General features: G+C 47.7%; 7 protein-coding genes across 7 annotated transcripts; 5 read left to right on the forward strand and 2 right to left on the reverse strand.

The window, feature by feature from the left end:
* Window positions 1–56: 56 nt before the first annotated feature.
* MGYG_02104 (Poly(rC)-binding protein 3) lies at window positions 57–1,586 on the forward strand (the record flags this gene model as incomplete). The annotated part of the gene is made up of 2 exons (XM_003174525.1): window positions 57–623; window positions 684–1,586. 2 exons carry the CDS (start codon window positions 57–59, stop codon window positions 1,584–1,586), a joined length of 1,470 nt encoding a protein of 489 aa, XP_003174573.1.
* Window positions 1,587–2,681: 1,095 nt separating this feature from the next.
* On the reverse strand, window positions 2,682–4,547 carry MGYG_02105 (hypothetical protein; the record flags this gene model as incomplete). The annotated part of the gene is made up of 5 exons (XM_003174526.1): window positions 2,682–3,116; window positions 3,179–3,413; window positions 3,490–4,179; window positions 4,240–4,310; window positions 4,413–4,547. The coding sequence occupies 5 exons, from the start codon at window positions 4,545–4,547 to the stop codon at window positions 2,682–2,684; spliced, it is 1,566 nt and encodes a 521-aa protein (XP_003174574.1).
* A 1,665-nt stretch (window positions 4,548–6,212) lies between these two features.
* Window positions 6,213–7,627, forward strand: MGYG_02106 (hypothetical protein; the record flags this gene model as incomplete). Its single annotated transcript, XM_003174527.1, has 4 exons — window positions 6,213–6,407; window positions 6,512–6,847; window positions 6,907–7,049; window positions 7,111–7,627. 4 exons carry the CDS (start codon window positions 6,213–6,215, stop codon window positions 7,625–7,627), a joined length of 1,191 nt encoding a protein of 396 aa, XP_003174575.1.
* Window positions 7,628–8,134: 507 nt separating this feature from the next.
* Window positions 8,135–8,622, forward strand: MGYG_02107 (hypothetical protein; the record flags this gene model as incomplete). The annotated part of the gene is made up of 2 exons (XM_003174528.1): window positions 8,135–8,434; window positions 8,515–8,622. The coding sequence occupies 2 exons, from the start codon at window positions 8,135–8,137 to the stop codon at window positions 8,620–8,622; spliced, it is 408 nt and encodes a 135-aa protein (XP_003174576.1).
* Window positions 8,623–9,360: 738 nt separating this feature from the next.
* Window positions 9,361–10,238, forward strand: MGYG_02108 (hypothetical protein; the record flags this gene model as incomplete). The annotated part of the gene is made up of 2 exons (XM_003174529.1): window positions 9,361–9,733; window positions 9,805–10,238. The coding sequence occupies 2 exons, from the start codon at window positions 9,361–9,363 to the stop codon at window positions 10,236–10,238; spliced, it is 807 nt and encodes a 268-aa protein (XP_003174577.1).
* A 478-nt stretch (window positions 10,239–10,716) lies between these two features.
* MGYG_02109 (hypothetical protein) lies at window positions 10,717–11,694 on the forward strand (the record flags this gene model as incomplete). Its single annotated transcript, XM_003174530.1, has 2 exons — window positions 10,717–10,743; window positions 10,801–11,694. 2 exons carry the CDS (start codon window positions 10,717–10,719, stop codon window positions 11,692–11,694), a joined length of 921 nt encoding a protein of 306 aa, XP_003174578.1.
* A 112-nt stretch (window positions 11,695–11,806) lies between these two features.
* On the reverse strand, window positions 11,807–15,148 carry MGYG_02110 (hypothetical protein; the record flags this gene model as incomplete). The annotated part of the gene is made up of 3 exons (XM_003174531.1): window positions 11,807–11,977; window positions 12,055–13,644; window positions 13,700–15,148. 3 exons carry the CDS (start codon window positions 15,146–15,148, stop codon window positions 11,807–11,809), a joined length of 3,210 nt encoding a protein of 1,069 aa, XP_003174579.1.
* Window positions 15,149–15,341: the final 193 nt, after the last annotated feature.

Consider the following 15,341-nt stretch of genomic DNA (forward strand, 5'->3'; position numbering starts at 1 on the left):
ACCAAAGAAAAGAAAAACGCAATCAATCACTGAACACCGCTACATACTTCTCGGCCATGTCTGCTTCTCCAACTTCAGCCGGTCCATCGACTAAACGTCCCCTTGAGGACCCATCTTCACCTTCTGGGCCCAATGATCAACCAGAGGCCAAACGTCAAGCTTTGGATAAGGTTGTAAAGGCTGAGGGCGATGAATCCAAGGCCCAAGAAGGCGATAAGCCTACCAATGAAAAAAGCGTGAACGGTGCCGAAAATGGTGCCGGTGGTGAAAACGGCGTCAAGGATGGTCAAGGTGATTTGCTGGTCCCTGATGCCCCTAACAATGGCAAATCTGCTCCTGCCCCTGCCCTGGAGACACAGCCAATTCAATCCACAGCTTCTCACAATGACCGTGCCACGTCGAACCCTCCAGCTACCAGTCAACCTGCCCAGGACGAAACTGGCTGGGTACACATCAGAGCAGTCATTTCCAGTGCCGAAGCCGCTACTGTTATTGGTAAAGGTGGAGAAAACGTCTCTCAGATTAGACGCCTGTCTGGTGCCAAATGTACCGTCAGCGACTATTCTCGTGGAGCAGTAGAGAGAATTCTGACAGTTAGTGGCATGCAAGATGCAGTTGCAAAGGTAAGGTCACACATACGCAGTCGTATATTTGTTTAGTACATTTCTAACCCTTACGTACAGGCCTTTGGTTTGATCATTCGTACCCTCAACAATGAACCGCTTGAAGCACCATCAACTGCCCAGTCCAAGACATACCCTCTCCGTCTTCTCATCCCTCATATTCTCATCGGTTCTATCATTGGCAAATCGGGTGTCCGCATCCGCGAGATTCAAGAAGCATCCGGCGCTCGTCTGAATGCTTCAGACTCTTGCCTCCCCCTCTCTACTGAACGATCGCTTGTTATTCTTGGTGTTGCTGACGCCGTGCACATTGCAACCTACTATGTTGCTGTCACATTGGTTGAGCAGTTGACCGAGAGATTCGGCGGCCCTGCTGCATCCGCTTATGCTACCCGAAGTGGTGGACCTGCCGGTGTTGTTCCTGGTGGTATGCAGGTTGTTCCATATGTTCCTCAGCCAGCTGGAGGACAATACGGACACCCTGACACTCTACGCCGAAACAACCCTCAGGCCAACCGTGCCGCTCCTGGGGGATATGGTGTTCCATATATGCAACAGCCTGCTCCTCATCCGCATGCTCCGCAGCCGAGCTTGCACTACGGTGCCTCCCCACGGGCTGGATATACTGGAGCCGGGCCTCATCAACCGGCTCCATATGGTGCCCCCCAGCCCCCACACGGTGGCCACGTCCCTCCAAACGGCCCACCGATGGGTGCAGCTGTTCCTGGCCAGCCATTGACCCAACAAATTTATATCCCCAATGATATGGTAGGCGCAATTATTGGAAAGGGAGGAGCAAAGATCAATGAAATCCGGCAACTCAGCGGCAGTGTTATCAAGATCAACGAGCCCCAAGATAACAGCAATGAGCGGTTGGTCACTATAACTGGTACTCAGGAGTGTAACCAGATGGCGTTGTACATGCTCTACTCCCGACTTGGTAAGTTTTCTTCCCGCGTTTAATATATGAACAGTACAGTTTGCTAACCACTCCATCTTACAGAGAGTGAAAAACACCGAGTCTAATCCGGTATGAAACTACGTGATCCCTTTCTCTTTTTGCTTTCCAGCCATAGTATTTCGGGCGCTTAATGTCCTCAGGCCAAGTCCTTGATTTCCTTTACCAAAAACATACGTTCCTCAGTCCTCATCTTTTCTCCAAGTATTTTTAACTCTCGATTTTCTACTTCCTATGCCTTTTATTTTGATATTCCATTTTGTGGTTTTCCTCTATTATCACTGGTTCCCTGGATGTAATTCCTTCCCTGGTGTATTTCTATCCCGCTACTTGTTATGAAATTGCTCATCGTGCGGCCTTAAAAACAAATCTGGATCTCTCTGCCTTCGTCATGTTATCCTACCTAGCCCACCTCATAATTGCCCGCCCTCCTCGCCTCCCACTCTCACATTGGACACTAAGCTACATCCTATTTATGAATGGCCTAACGTGACGCCCGTCCATGAACGGGCCGTAACACTTGCACATTCACCACATACAGTGAGGCTTTGCCCGGCGATGCCATCAAATCTGAATACTACCTTGGCCGGTAAAAAGGCTGCCTACCCAAGTCCGCACTCAACTTTATCTCGCTATTTCGACTTCGTCCTTCATCTGTGATTGCTTCGCTCTTGATGCAAAGCATCAGATGTCAGATCAAAGTATTACGAACGGATAACTGATGAGAAACATTATATAAATCCATCACAGCAGGCTTATGGATATACGTTTCGAAAGATGCTTTTGAGCACTTTATCGGTCTGTCGAATTATCATTCCGGCTTACCCTAACAGATCAAATACTTGAAAACAGAGCAGGTGAGTAAATGCAGTCCTATGACTAACAAACAGCTCTATTCCAGTTAATCTAGGTTTTACTGGTCCTCAAGACGCATAAATCCAGCCAGTAGAGGAGGCATACAAGTCTTAAGGTGCCACAGGGACGGCCTCTTGACTGTGAAAATATGAAAATATGGATTCAAGGGTCTTGAATTGTACATTGTAAAGCTATTTTTTATGAAAATACCGCCCAAACGAAGATGAAAATTAACTGGAGAAAGGTCAAGCACTCTTTCTCACATACTCCACAGGCCCAACATACTTATGTCTTCCTCGGAAGGCAAAGTAAACCAAACTAAACAGCAACACTCCAAAATAAATAACAACGCTCCAGTTCATTCCATCAAGCGGTGGCTTTGGCATTGGTGGGAAAAAGCAGAAAACATACGCCACTACCAGGAAGGCAATGGAAAGCAAGTTAATAGGCAGCCCAAGGGAGCCCATGCGGAAATGCGAGGGCAGCAATTTTTCACCGCGTATCCTCTTGAGAGCCATACAGGAAATGGAGACGATGTAACTGGATAACAATGCACAGAGACCAAGGGAGGTGATTTGGTTGAACGCAATCGTGCTACCAATGTTGATGAGGGAGAGCAGTGAGCTCACTATGACAGTGAAAATGATAGCATTGAGCGGGATATCCCAACCAAGGGGAACCTATGAATGGTATCAGTAACTTTCAACCATCCGTACAAAAGCAAGGACCAGACTGTCCCTACCTTTTGAAAGAATTTGCCAAATGGAAGACCGTTATCTCGAGCAAATGCGAAAAGCTGTCTTGAAGCAGTGGCCATGTTTGTCATACCACAGAAAATAGACAGCGAAACCATAATAGCTGTCATAGCCGTGGCGCCTGATTTGGACATGGTGGCATTATAAAATACCTGAATGAAAGGGTATCCAGTTGGTGTTGCAAGAACACTATCGACGTCACCAATTGTATAGCAGAAAGTGCTACCATAGCTGTCAGCTCATGAAATATTGAAACAACATTCCAGCGCAAAAGAGAAAAAAGAGGGGGGAAACTTACATCACCATGATGATGCCTAGAGAACCATTGAACATCGCAGTTGCAAGCATCGCCTTGGGAAGTGTCTTTGATGCGTTCTTCAACTCCTCCGACATGTGCGTTGCAGCATCAGCTCCCAGGAGCGACACAACTGGTGTGATTATTCCAACTAAACTGGCTAGCCCTTTGCTTCCCCATCCTTGCGCATCCTCAACTTTAGTCCATACATCCTTCGAGGACGACCGTGGAGCAAGAATCCATAGTGGGATCAAAATTGCAAAGAAGCCAGCAATATGAAGGATGAGCACCACTCCTTCAACCAATGGGAGTCGCTTCGCGAGAACAGTGTTGAAAAGTGCACACAGCGCAATGATGGCCATTGCCATTAGGGTTCCATGCCATCGCTGGGGCTCGTAGTTGTCGTAGTTAAGGATAACGAGTCCCTGGATCTCGGTTCCAGCTAGGAAACAAGAGGACGCTGTACCAGCCTGCCATCCAAGCACACACAACCAGCCGATGATATAAGAGAGAAATCTCTGAGAACTTCGAGGCGCAAACTCCGAAATCCAGTGGTACTGGCCACCAGCAGTGGGCGCCATTGAAGCCATCTCAGCCATTGATGCAATCACCAGCGAAAAGCCGACAACAGTCCCGAGATATACATAGATTAATCCGGCCGTTCCTCCATTTCCGAGACCAAACGCCGCGGTTCTATGACTCTATCAGCGCTGATAGATAAAAAAGGTCATCTTGAAGTCCTTGAACACTTACCCGAGAGTACTCTCCCATGTGCTCATCAAGATCATGGAGAAGCCGAATATAGATAGAAAGCCAAAGTTACGCTATAATTGGAGAAAGACGGTCGCGTTAGAAGATAATAATCAAGAAAAAGGCCTTCCATACTGGGTACAGCATGATGCACATCAATTGAGCTGTTCACTCACTTGGAGCTGCTGCTGCTTGCCCATCCGCTGCATATCCTGCACATCGTTTGCGGTGCCATCTCTGGGGCTGATAAAGGTGTCCCCAGAGACATCAGCTCCGACGTCATTGACCTCTACGTCAGATACTCTGCCCATGATGAAACCCAAGTTCCCACCTATCAGCCACCACTTTCTGCTGCCTTGTTTCCTGGGGCTGTTGCGTATATATAGCTATCAGCAGCGCAAATTTGGCCCGGACGGTTGCGGCTCCTTCAATCAACTTGCGTCTGCCGATCGTTCGAGAGTCCAAACGTATGGGGTTTGGAAGAGATGAAGACGAGCGCAAGAAGCTTGTAAACACGGGATACGAAATCGATGGTGATATATATGGCAAACAGAGCAATTGCACCCTAGATCAAAGCAACGGAGGGCCCGAGGTTTTGAGCGACCTACCTACCAACTTGGGATGATGCTACGGAATATGAGGAGGGGCCCGGCGTAAATTTCCCATCAGCGAACAAGGCTCCTCATTAACCCCGAAGCTATCCATTCGCCAGCCCCATGGAGAGCCCCAGCTTACTTCGTACTGAACAGTTTCATGCATGCCAGACATTCCTGAACCGCTTCGACCGGCCAAGGCATATTTCTGACCTATACAGCGAATCAAGCCTGATAAGAAAAAAATCGTCAAGTTGGCCAGAAAGTTTCATACGTGCAGACACGACGGGAGCTTGCTCCCATTACGCTCTAGCTCCGCTTTAGCATTTTTTACAAGTCTTCGGGAGTAAAATACCGACCCCTTTTCCTACTGGGAAGAGCGGGTGAAGCTCGTTCGGCTGCGCATCCCCTACTTCCGCACCAAGAGAGCAAGGGCAGCTGCAGGGATTCCGTCCAATTATACGGTGGGCGGCGAAACTTAGGCGCTCCACCCGACGACTTTTTTGTAAGGCAAATCCCGGCCCGTTCTCCCCGACTGCCGCAGTCTTTTAAGGTACGGGAGACGCCAGAGCTTGCCCACGCCTGGGCGCCATCGTTATCTGGACGACAGCTTATGGCGGCAAAAAAGGCAGCAAGTTGGTGGTGAAAGCCTGAAGGGAGAGTCCCGTCTACAGCTTAGCTAGCCGGGATGGGAGATCCGAATAACTAATAACAAGTCTCATATAAGTTACCTAACTGATGGTGGAGGCTCGCGTTTGGGTTGAAAGTGCTCATATATAGGTAACCCACGCGGAAATTACCTGCGTCATGATTTGTGCATAGCGTGCCCACCTGTCATAACGGGGCCCAAAGACATTATTAGTGGGAACCTGTCACTTCGTCACCACTGGGGCAGTTTGTACACCAGACTGTCCGCAAGGTGGATAAGGTGTTGGCCAAGGCGTCGAAGGTGGAAGATCTTTCATCATGGAGAATACAGGGCAGGGAGCCGGTATTCTCTGTCACTTTTTGACACGCTTCTCTTTCTCTGGGCACCCCCGTGTTGACGGTTGCCTTGAACAAGCATCAATCGCTAGTTACAAAAAGAAAAGGATCTCGTCTCGGGTGGGGAGTTGAAAATCTTCTTGATCTCTCCTGCTCACCGTTATCTACAGGGGTGAATGATACATTCCGGGCTCAAATGAATCCTGTTTCCTTTACATAACGGAAGAATCTTCTTCTACATTATGCATCGCATTACCAGGTTAACTGAATATCATCCTTCTGGCAAACAAGGAAAACTGTTAAAATCTCCGGTCGCCCTATGAGTTGCCCTTAGTCTCATGGTAGCCAGGCTTTTTTGGTCTCTCCGAATATCATCTATTTACACTTGAGGCACCAGGGATGTCCAGCCACGGAGGCATCCAACCCTTCACAGGAGGGGATCGATTCACTACCGTGACACCAGACAATCATGGCGGTATACTTTGGGTTGCTTCAATTATATGTGCCATCTACGTTATCCTCAGCATGGGCCTAAGAGCCCACGTTAAACGAGAATTTTATGGTCTAGATGATCTAATAGCGCTCGTTGCTACGGTAAGACCACCATCTGGCACTATCTCCCGCTGCTAAGGATATGCAAAAGATCTCATCAAGAACCTTATACTAATGTTGCTTTGGATCTGCTTTACCTACCTCAGGTAATTGCTGAAGCACAATATATATCCATCTTTTTTGGCTTATCTGACGGGCTCGGGAGGAATAATGAAGATTTTGAGGCCGCTCGCATTCAAAGGATAGGGCGGACCCTACTCCTAAGCGGGGTCTTCTTTCTCCTTGGGCTGTTACTTGCAAAAGTGTCGCTTATTCTATTGATACGTCGTTTATTCAGCCCAGATATGAGGATGCATATCATGGCATGCGATGCTGTACTGGCTATGAGCATACTCTGGGGTATTGGCTCGATTTTGGGAGCATTGATCAACTGTTCCCCCACTGGAATGATGGCTTTCAACGACGGGGCGTGCAAGGATATAGTGAGTGATGCCTGATTTACCCGATCCGCCGAAAATGAAAGGTCTAACTATTCAAACAGGTCCTAAGGTGGCAGATTATAGGTACTCTGGATGCATTCACCGAATTGGTTATATTTGGAGTAGCACTATCGGTTGTCTGGGGAATTCAAATGAGAGCTTCGCGGAAAGGCCGTGTATTAATGGCCTTCATACCCAGGTTACCGTACGTCTACCCATCCTCATACGCCGCTGCCCAGTCCTAAGCTAACCGGCCGCTTTGCCAGTATTATTGTTTTTGCCCTCCTTCATATTGAACGGACAACGTCATTCTCCAAGAAGCCTAAGCCCAGCGTTAGCATTGTAGCGCCCCTCATCTACCAACAAATTGAGCTTTGCTACTCGCTTGTGTCCTGTACCATTCCCAACCTCGGCGGGTACCTACTCAAGTTTCACACTGGCATGGGCATAACACTTGGATACGTATCAGAGCCATATGGCTCGTCACGAGAAGTGGGAGGCTCCAAGAGCGTACAGCTATCATCCTTGAAGAGCATTGCAAACAGTGATAAGCAGAAAACCCCAGCTGCCGGCGAATCAAGTAAGTGTGGCTTTCTCCGACCCGAGCAGTATGAATATCGAGCCTACGTTCGAAGTGCTGTTAACAGCCTCGAGATTAACTCTGGCGATGGTGAGAACGATAACCAATCATTCAGTTCTCAGGGAAACCAGTCGGTGTTGAGCATACACAGCCATGATATGATTATCCGACGAGACTTCCGGTACAGTGTTCGACACGACTAGGCGGAAGGGGTTTTTTTTCGGATCCATCCGTGCTCTATTTTCTTCCCTGTCTTTCATGTATTGATACCCAGTGTATTTTTTTTTTTTATCTTTCTTCCCTTCTATTCCCCCTTTTATGTTTTTAACGATGATGTTCTCTAAATATACGAATATACGAGCCGGAGGGCGCAGTGGTTTCTCAGAAACATGCCAGATAAACCTATCAGCCTTTTTTTAACCTGGGCAGAACATCGTAGCGATATGGTAACAAAGCTCCTCTCGGGACCTCAGGCCAAGAGACAACAGGGTAAAAAACGGCCTATCTGCTCCATGATATCATTGGTGTTATGAGCGAGCTGTACTGTGGAAAGGATGGCTCGTTAACTAATCCAACGTATCCCAGCAAGGCATGCAGCCGGGATGGTTCAGGGGTAATCATCGTGCAGGTTACAAAACTCACAGCCTACAATTCCAACCCACGACTCCGCCGAAACCATCAGGTAATATTCAGATTCTGCAAGTCCAAAAATGACGTTCTACACCTACTTGGTTGTTTACCCCGAGAGCGTCAAAACCCCTGCCCACTGGGCTGTGCTGGTGACAGCGACAGAGAATGGCAAGGTTGGGCAGGAGTTTCAGGCTATCGGCAGCCCATTTCATGGCTTCAACCTCGAAGTCAACAAGGAATTCGACCTAACCAAGGAGCTCAAAAAACACTCCTGTGTCTTCCTTGGGACTCTAGATGATAGCTGGAACTCCCAGCTCGCCGGCGTGGCACAAAGTGTTGCTGCACCCGGGATAAGCTCGACTCCCCTTGACCCCTTCGCGGTACGTTTGAGCTATAGGCCATGAAATCACCTGAACACCACTCTCCTCCGAGATAGGAGCTGACACGCATCGTTGTTCAGGGTGAAAATTGCCAGAGCTGGGCTAGACAGTTCATCCAGTCTCTCATCGATAGAGGCGCGCTGGGCTCTTCAGCAATGGAAAGGCTTGACGCAGCTCCTCGGGTTTAAACGAAACCTCTGATCCTTTTGAGGATGATTTATTATCAGATATTCGCATTAAACACTCCCAGAGCACTATCCTCACTCTTATTCAAGAGATCATGGATGGACCGTTGGACACGAAATTCCCTCCAAATGTTCTACCAACTAACATTCTTCAATGCTCTTAGAATTGAGCCTCGTCTAGCAAGCTATGCTTGCCCTCTTGCCCTACCCCCACGGCTACCAACTCCCTAACTCCTGGCTGCTTTCACTGCATGTAAATAATATTTGTATTGTTTAACTAAGGACTGGTTAACTTTTCCCAGTGGCCGCGCTACTTCGCGCTAAACAGACGCTGTAACTAGTTACTTAAATATTGCCTATATGTAGGAACCCATCAGGGGCCAGGGTATAAGTATAGCTAACTATAGCACAATAGCGGTTCAGAGTCCCCTGCGAATATCCATAACCACTCAAGCGGCCTCAATCAACGCCTCGGATACGTCCGGGTCTCCACTTAGTATTACTTCCATAGTTATCCTGTTTGTGTTTCTGGACTCTGAAAGACATCCTAGTCAGCGCAGCCGAGATCCATGGCTCGCAAAATTCTTCTGCCTCCAATACGAGCCAAGTGTAATAGCAACGTGACGACTAGATATAACTACTCAACTGTGGCCCGTCCGGGTATATAACTAATGGATATCGATCATAAGCGGTATTTTGTATGACTATCGGTGTTGGTAACTAGTTGAGACATATGACAAGATGCCAATTCGTCTGGCACGCTATTCGGACCTGGAGGCGATATCCTCAACGCTTGCAGAGGGTTTCCATGAAGAAGAGGTTATGGGCCCTCTCTTACATCCCCTGCGCCGAGAATATCCAAACGATTATTTGAACTACTGGCGGCGGAAGTGTCTAGAAAAATGGTGGAATTACTCGTATGTCTTCGTCGTGAGCTTTATAGAGCAAGCCGAGCAGCCGAGTGAAGAATCACCTGGCGATCAAAAAGATGCCAATATCTCAGAAGAGCGTAGCGACAAGTCCCCAAAAGTGATCATAACTGGCGTGGCTCAGTGGAATCGCATGGGGTCTGGCTGGGAGTCCGTCTGGAAACCGCTCGGGAAATGGGATCCAAGTGAGTGTCTCCCTGGTCAAGCAATGATCAAAAGAGTCTGGCAAGATGCTGACGGTAGTGATTAACTGCAGGGCTCTTGATATCATCGTTAATGTCGATATACCACAATTACTTCCTAGCCTTGATATCCCCCAACCGAGCTGCTTCCAGGCCTCCTCAGCTCACTGAAGAGGATGTCCGGCAGGCGCTTATCAAGTCTCTAGGAGCCCTGTACGCATCACCTCCCCATCGGCTGACCAACTGGTCTCTGAACTGCCTTGCCGTGCGGCCAAAGTACCAGAGACTCGGCCACGGGCGTGAGCTGGTAGCTTGGGGGCTCAACAGGGCGCGAGTGGAGGGCGTCGCGGCCAGTGTGCTCGCAGCTAAAGGCAAAGATACCTTCTACCGCAGATGTGGCTTCACTGAGCTGGCGGGATGGGCTACAGACGGAGAAGGGAATCCGCTCCAGGGGGTGGTCGATGGAGGCGCCGTCATGTTCACGCGAGTAAAGGAGGATGATTTATGAGAGAGCTTGTTAAATAATGTATAACTTCAGCTCCTATTATTCATGTTGTTCATAGTAGGTATTCTTGGTGGTTATATATCTAATTTCGACGTTTAACGTCAATTGAATAAACATGGCTATTGAACACCCAAAATAGGATGTTATTTAAATATTTAATTTTATGTGGATAGAAAAAGGATTTCAACTTAAAAATGACCAAAGACCTACATTCAGATTACAAAAGCACGTTAAAGCCATAAATATGCTCCAACATACCAATAATTTATCATATATACTGCCTATTGCGATTATAGTAGCTTATGTACTTGGGATTGCATCTTCAGTATATCTTTTTCCGTGGGTCAAGCGGACAGCCGTATATTTTATTACAAGCAGTTCAACCAACGGCTCCGAAATACAGGACAGTTCTACAGCTCAAGATGATTCACTTTATGGGCTGGATCATGCTGCGTTGAATATTCAGCTGCCTCCGACAACTATGTGGATGAACATGGGTTACTGGGAGGTTGATATCCTACGAAAAATTACCGATATATGGGTTATTTCGCTGACAGAGACATAGGCTAACCGTAACGTTCAACTTCCTGAAGCATGCAAGGCATTGCTAGAAAAGGTCCTAGAGGCCGCTGGTCTTGATATCAAAAGTAAAGAAGGGGAAGAGAGAATACTGGGAGATTCAAATACCAAAAGGAGGAGAGTACTACTAGACCTTGGATTCGGATGTGGAGAGCAGACCATGCATCTTATGATGAATCCTGCAAGGTCATCATCGCCGATATTTGACGAATATATCGGCATTACGCTTGATAAAGTACAGCATGGATTTGCTCAGAGCCGATTGCAGCAGAAAGTAATGCAGAAGAAACAACAAGAATCTAGCACCGAAATTCCTAACATTGCCCTGTTCTGCGCCGATGGTGCTCAACCCTCAACCTGGTCTGAAGAGCTAAAACAAACCGTCTTCAATGCATTCTCAAGAGATGATTACAATGACGATATGGAACGATATGTCATGGGTCTAGACACTTTATACCATTTCCATCCTTCGCGGAGGGAGATATTCGAGCACACGCACTCTACGCTCCACGCAAACTTATTGGCATTTGACCTCTTTCTCGCTCCGCCGAATTCCTCGGGCCTGAAGCGGACTATAAACACGCTATTCCTCCGTCTCCTGACACCTGCCCTCGGCGCCCCATTTGGCAATTTCGTCTCATCAGCGGCGTATAGAAATATGCTGGAAAAAGCTGGATATAAAACGGAGAACATTATCATTCAGGACATTACCGACCATGTATTTACAGGGCTAGCTACATTTTTGGAGAAAAGATGTCAGGATATGGCTAAAATGGGGCTAGGTGGTTATACTAAGTGGCAGGTTGCTGGATGGTTGTTCAGGTGGTTAAGTAATGGGGGCATCCTTAGAGCTGGGATTATTGTTGCAAAGAGGGACTGAGGAGTATAACACTCATCATTGGGAGGGCAAGGCTATATGGAGTATATAAAAGTTAAAAAGATGAGTTGCACAACCCTAAATAATGTCAAGTTCAATAAATAAAATGCTTTTGTTAAGAGCTCGAATACGGATATGTCGAATAATTCGAAGTTGTCGTTTCAGCGAGCGACGATATATTGTCTAACGAAGCTGTGGTATCTGTAGGACCAACCATCGGCGATAATGGTGGTAGATTCAAATCCCCATTATTGATATCAGGCGGGAACAATTTATCCCATTCATTCTAGATAAACAATATATATGTATTAGCAGGCAGGAGGTTAAACTAGGAAATAGGATTTGATGGCATGAACTCCTTACCCAGTCGATATCAAGCATAGGAAGGTCTTCTTCATTATTGTTCAGTTTAGCCGATATACCCGACGGTCGTTGTGGTGCAGGGTTCAATGGAGGCGCAAGGCCAGCACCAGCGTTGGTATTGTCAGTCCCAGAAGTGAACCATAGACGCCCCATTCCAGAGTCCTCAGAGCCAGTACCTGAATCCATGCTTTCCCTGCCAGGAATGCGGGTTGAGTAATTTGGCGCATAACCCGATTGCTGGAAGGTCGGAGTATAGCCCGGATTAGGAGAATACGAGGGTGAAGTGGAGGGAATGGCCGAGGAATGCTGTGGTGGTAGCTGTAGTCGTTGATAGCTTGGTTGGCCATGTTGATATTGTTGCATCTGTGAGGCTGGTGACAACCGGCGGCCTTGCTGGGATTGAAGTTGATATTGTTCATGGCTAAACATTCGAGGAGGCGATAACCGTGCGGGGTTTATTAATTGACTAGAGGGTGCCGGCACTGATTGACTTTCTTCAAATGGTTGGGATGTATACTGAGGTCCCCATTGCAGAGAACCATTGCCAGAGCTATGGTCTAACATCTGTGGTGGGCTTGGTTCACGAGATGTTCCCGCTTCCGGTGTCATTCTTAGGACCTTGGTATCAGCCATGCTTATGGGCACTCGAAGCTTTCTCATCTCGCGGTATGCTGTCATCCTGTCTCTGAGCTGTTCCAAAATCAACCGAGCTTTTGCATCCCGTTGCATTATAAGTTGATGACGTGCATTTTTGCCAGCACTATCTGGGACAGCGGGGGTTGAGGGTGTTTCAAAAACGTAATCCAAGCATCTCCAAATACGATCTGCCTCTTTTCGCATAGGATATGCCCAGACTTCTATCAGGATCAGAAAAGCAACATGGTACTGGTTGAAAGCACCACTGTACCAGGCCCAAGGTTGTAAGTCTGGAGCAGTTTCCAGTTCGATGGCGTCTTCAAGAAGCTGTGTACATGCCGTGATAATTATCTGTCGCAATCTATCCGGAATCCTCACCGAGACACTGTTATGGTACCTGTGTAGGACGGCTGTATAACTGCGGCAGATGAGTATAGATAACACCAACTGTGCTGCCCGCTGAATGGGCCTCGGATTCGAAACATAAATCAATGGTCCGTATTTTGCATAGGTGGCCCGTCTGAAGGCTTCAATCTTCCCCAAGACCCTTGTGAGCGAAATGCTGTTGTTCTCTAACTTCATCCTATCAACATATACGAGTCGATGTAGTTCGTGACATTCGAAGCGTATGCGAGTGAACGTCATATCCGTAAATTTGGGCATATCCGTTAAGCGGCTGTCACGGTGCAATAAAAAATCTGCATCGTTGACATTAAGTGGGAATTTGGTAGAGTAATCTTCCCGTCTGATTGTCTGACGTGGTCCTTGTGACTCGCTTGTTCTAAGATCTAGGAAGCAAAGTTGGTACCAGATCATTCGACGAATGTGAGTCTCGACAGGGCCATGTCCATATTCCTCGGGATCACGATGGATACCCATACATTCCGCCAGCCGAATGGCGGTTCCAACAAGGGCAGAATGTGTTCGTGAGACTTCATTTCTGCACATCGGAATCTAACTAGACGGTTAAATGTGTTCGTACACCAGAAATCCAGGGATTTTAACATACCATATACATGACAAGAGCTTGAAGGGTTTGCGTTTTTGTGGTTTTCAGGAAATGGGCCTTTCCAAGAGCCATCTCTGTTCCTAGCTGGAAATTTTCGATAAGTTTCTTTTGGGCGACTCCAAATGTGCTGAGTACCAGGTGTTCTTGCATGCTAGCAACAGCCGTAAAGAGCACTGCGAATACTACGGCCTGAAGGGAATAAGGAGGCTCCAGGCTCTTAGAAACATCAGACCAGAACTCTCGATATTGTCTCTCGAAAGTTGGCCGATGGAGTATCTTAGCTACCGGGTCAACAGATACCCAATACTGCTCTAGCAGTCTATCCGATGCGGTTCTAGTCGGCAAGAAGTCCGCAAGCGATGTCCTTCGGCCACCACCAAAAAAGAAGTCGGAATGAGGAGCTATATATGTAGGTCCAGGATGGAAAAACGATTCCTGGCCTTCGGGCATTAGATCTCTGAGGCGTGGTGGTTTCATTTCCGGGACCTTGACTGGGGTATTTAAGGATGTATCGGTCACCCCATTGCTAACTTTTGGTTCCTTGAGCACAACAGAGATCTCATCTGCAATCCTAGGCCTAAAGAAACCTCCTATGCGATCTGTCATCCGCATTTTTCCAAGTTTAAAGCCTATGTCAAAGGTATCATCATCGGCGTCATCATCATATGCTGCATCCATGACGGCCAAAGGGGTAGGCCGTAGGTATCTTTCGTCATCTGGGATTGAATCTCCCCTATCTTGCTCCAAGTTGTCTAGAACCTCCAAGGTACCTAAATCAAATGAGTCTTCAGGCTTTCGATCATTCCGTGTATGTTCTACCACTCTGGGCATAAAGCCAGATACAGGTGCCAAACTGGTAGCAGCATTAGTGTTATGAGACGGATCATCCTGGTTCATTTGGCCTGTTTGTCTGGCGGCAACATCTTGCTCGAGGACAAGTTCTAGAGATCCCATTTTCTCCTTTAACTCCATCAGTTTCATGCGTGATAGAGCATCGGTAGTTGGGGATAAGAAAAGACAGTGACGTTTGAACTTCGAGCAGTTGGTACATGGGTGAAGCCTGTCGCATTTGAGCTTTCGTCTTCGACATTCCAGACATGATGTTATCATTCGATTGCGGCGACGGATCTTTGTTGCCGTGGTCGGTTGTTGAACCTGCTTCTTCGATGCCGTAGTTGTCGTGCTCCCTTGCTGGTTGCCATCATCACCGCTGGCACTTCCAACCTCCTGCCCTCCCCAATTCAAAGTGCTGCTCAAATACGGCTGATATTGCTGGGAGCTAGTACTGGCATCTTCGGTGATACTAGAACTATCACAAGCAATGGGAGCCTGGTTCAACTCGGCTGGAGAGAGATGTATCGAAGGAGTGGGCGACGGAGAGTGGGAAGCTGCTGGACCAGAAGCAGTACCTGGATGAAGATGACTAGAGCTGTACCCTGGTGGATCCATGAAAGCGTATCAATCTGATCATGCAAAAACACCCGATAGGCGCCTTGCTTCTGGGGTCCAAAAGGGATCGATACTGCTTCTGGTGAAGGCTGATGGGCTGAACTCTGCGAGGCTTGATAAATCCGTCTTTCCGGGGCCTGTTACGCCCGTTAGTGATGGAGATATTGCTATATTCGTATAGCGTGCATGCAGG

The sequence above is a fragment of the Nannizzia gypsea genome, genomic scaffold, assembly GCF_000150975.2.
Source record: "Nannizzia gypsea CBS 118893 supercont1.2 genomic scaffold, whole genome shotgun sequence".
In the NCBI taxonomy this organism is placed as follows: domain Eukaryota; kingdom Fungi; phylum Ascomycota; class Eurotiomycetes; order Onygenales; family Arthrodermataceae; genus Nannizzia; species Nannizzia gypsea.